At 55.9% G+C, this 286-nt stretch overlaps 1 protein-coding gene across 1 annotated transcript; it reads right to left on the reverse strand.

Annotated features, from left to right (window-relative positions):
• Positions 1-7: 7 nt before the first annotated feature.
• On the reverse strand, positions 8-205 carry LOC107125508 (transmembrane protein 136-like; the record flags this gene model as incomplete). The annotated part of the gene is made up of 1 exon (XM_015428928.1): positions 8-205. A coding segment is annotated over exon 1 (195 nt), but the record flags the coding sequence as incomplete, so codon positions are not given.
• Positions 206-286: the final 81 nt, after the last annotated feature.

Here is a 286-nt window from a genome sequence, read left to right on the forward strand (position 1 = left end):
TACCCGGATAAGACATTGGCCACGGGCCGTCGATGAAGCCAATGTAGCCAGAGAGGCAAGTGGCCAGGACTCCGTGCGTCAGAGTGACCAACCGGCAGCTCCACTCGTAGGTGCGGTCCTTGAACCGGTGGCAGGACCACGCGTAGAGGCAGAACCAGCCAATCAGGCTGAAGGCCACCCGGAGGAACACAGACGTCACCATTCTGTAGTGGGATAGACGGGAGGTAAGAATTAATCCCCTTAAAACTTTGCAAGGACTACTTGCAAGCGGTGTTCCCTCTAAGAT

Source organism: Gekko japonicus, unplaced genomic scaffold, assembly GCF_001447785.1.
Source record: "Gekko japonicus isolate JY-2015 unplaced genomic scaffold, Gekko_japonicus_V1.1 scaffold138094, whole genome shotgun sequence".
Lineage (NCBI taxonomy): Eukaryota > Metazoa > Chordata > Lepidosauria > Squamata > Gekkonidae > Gekko > Gekko japonicus.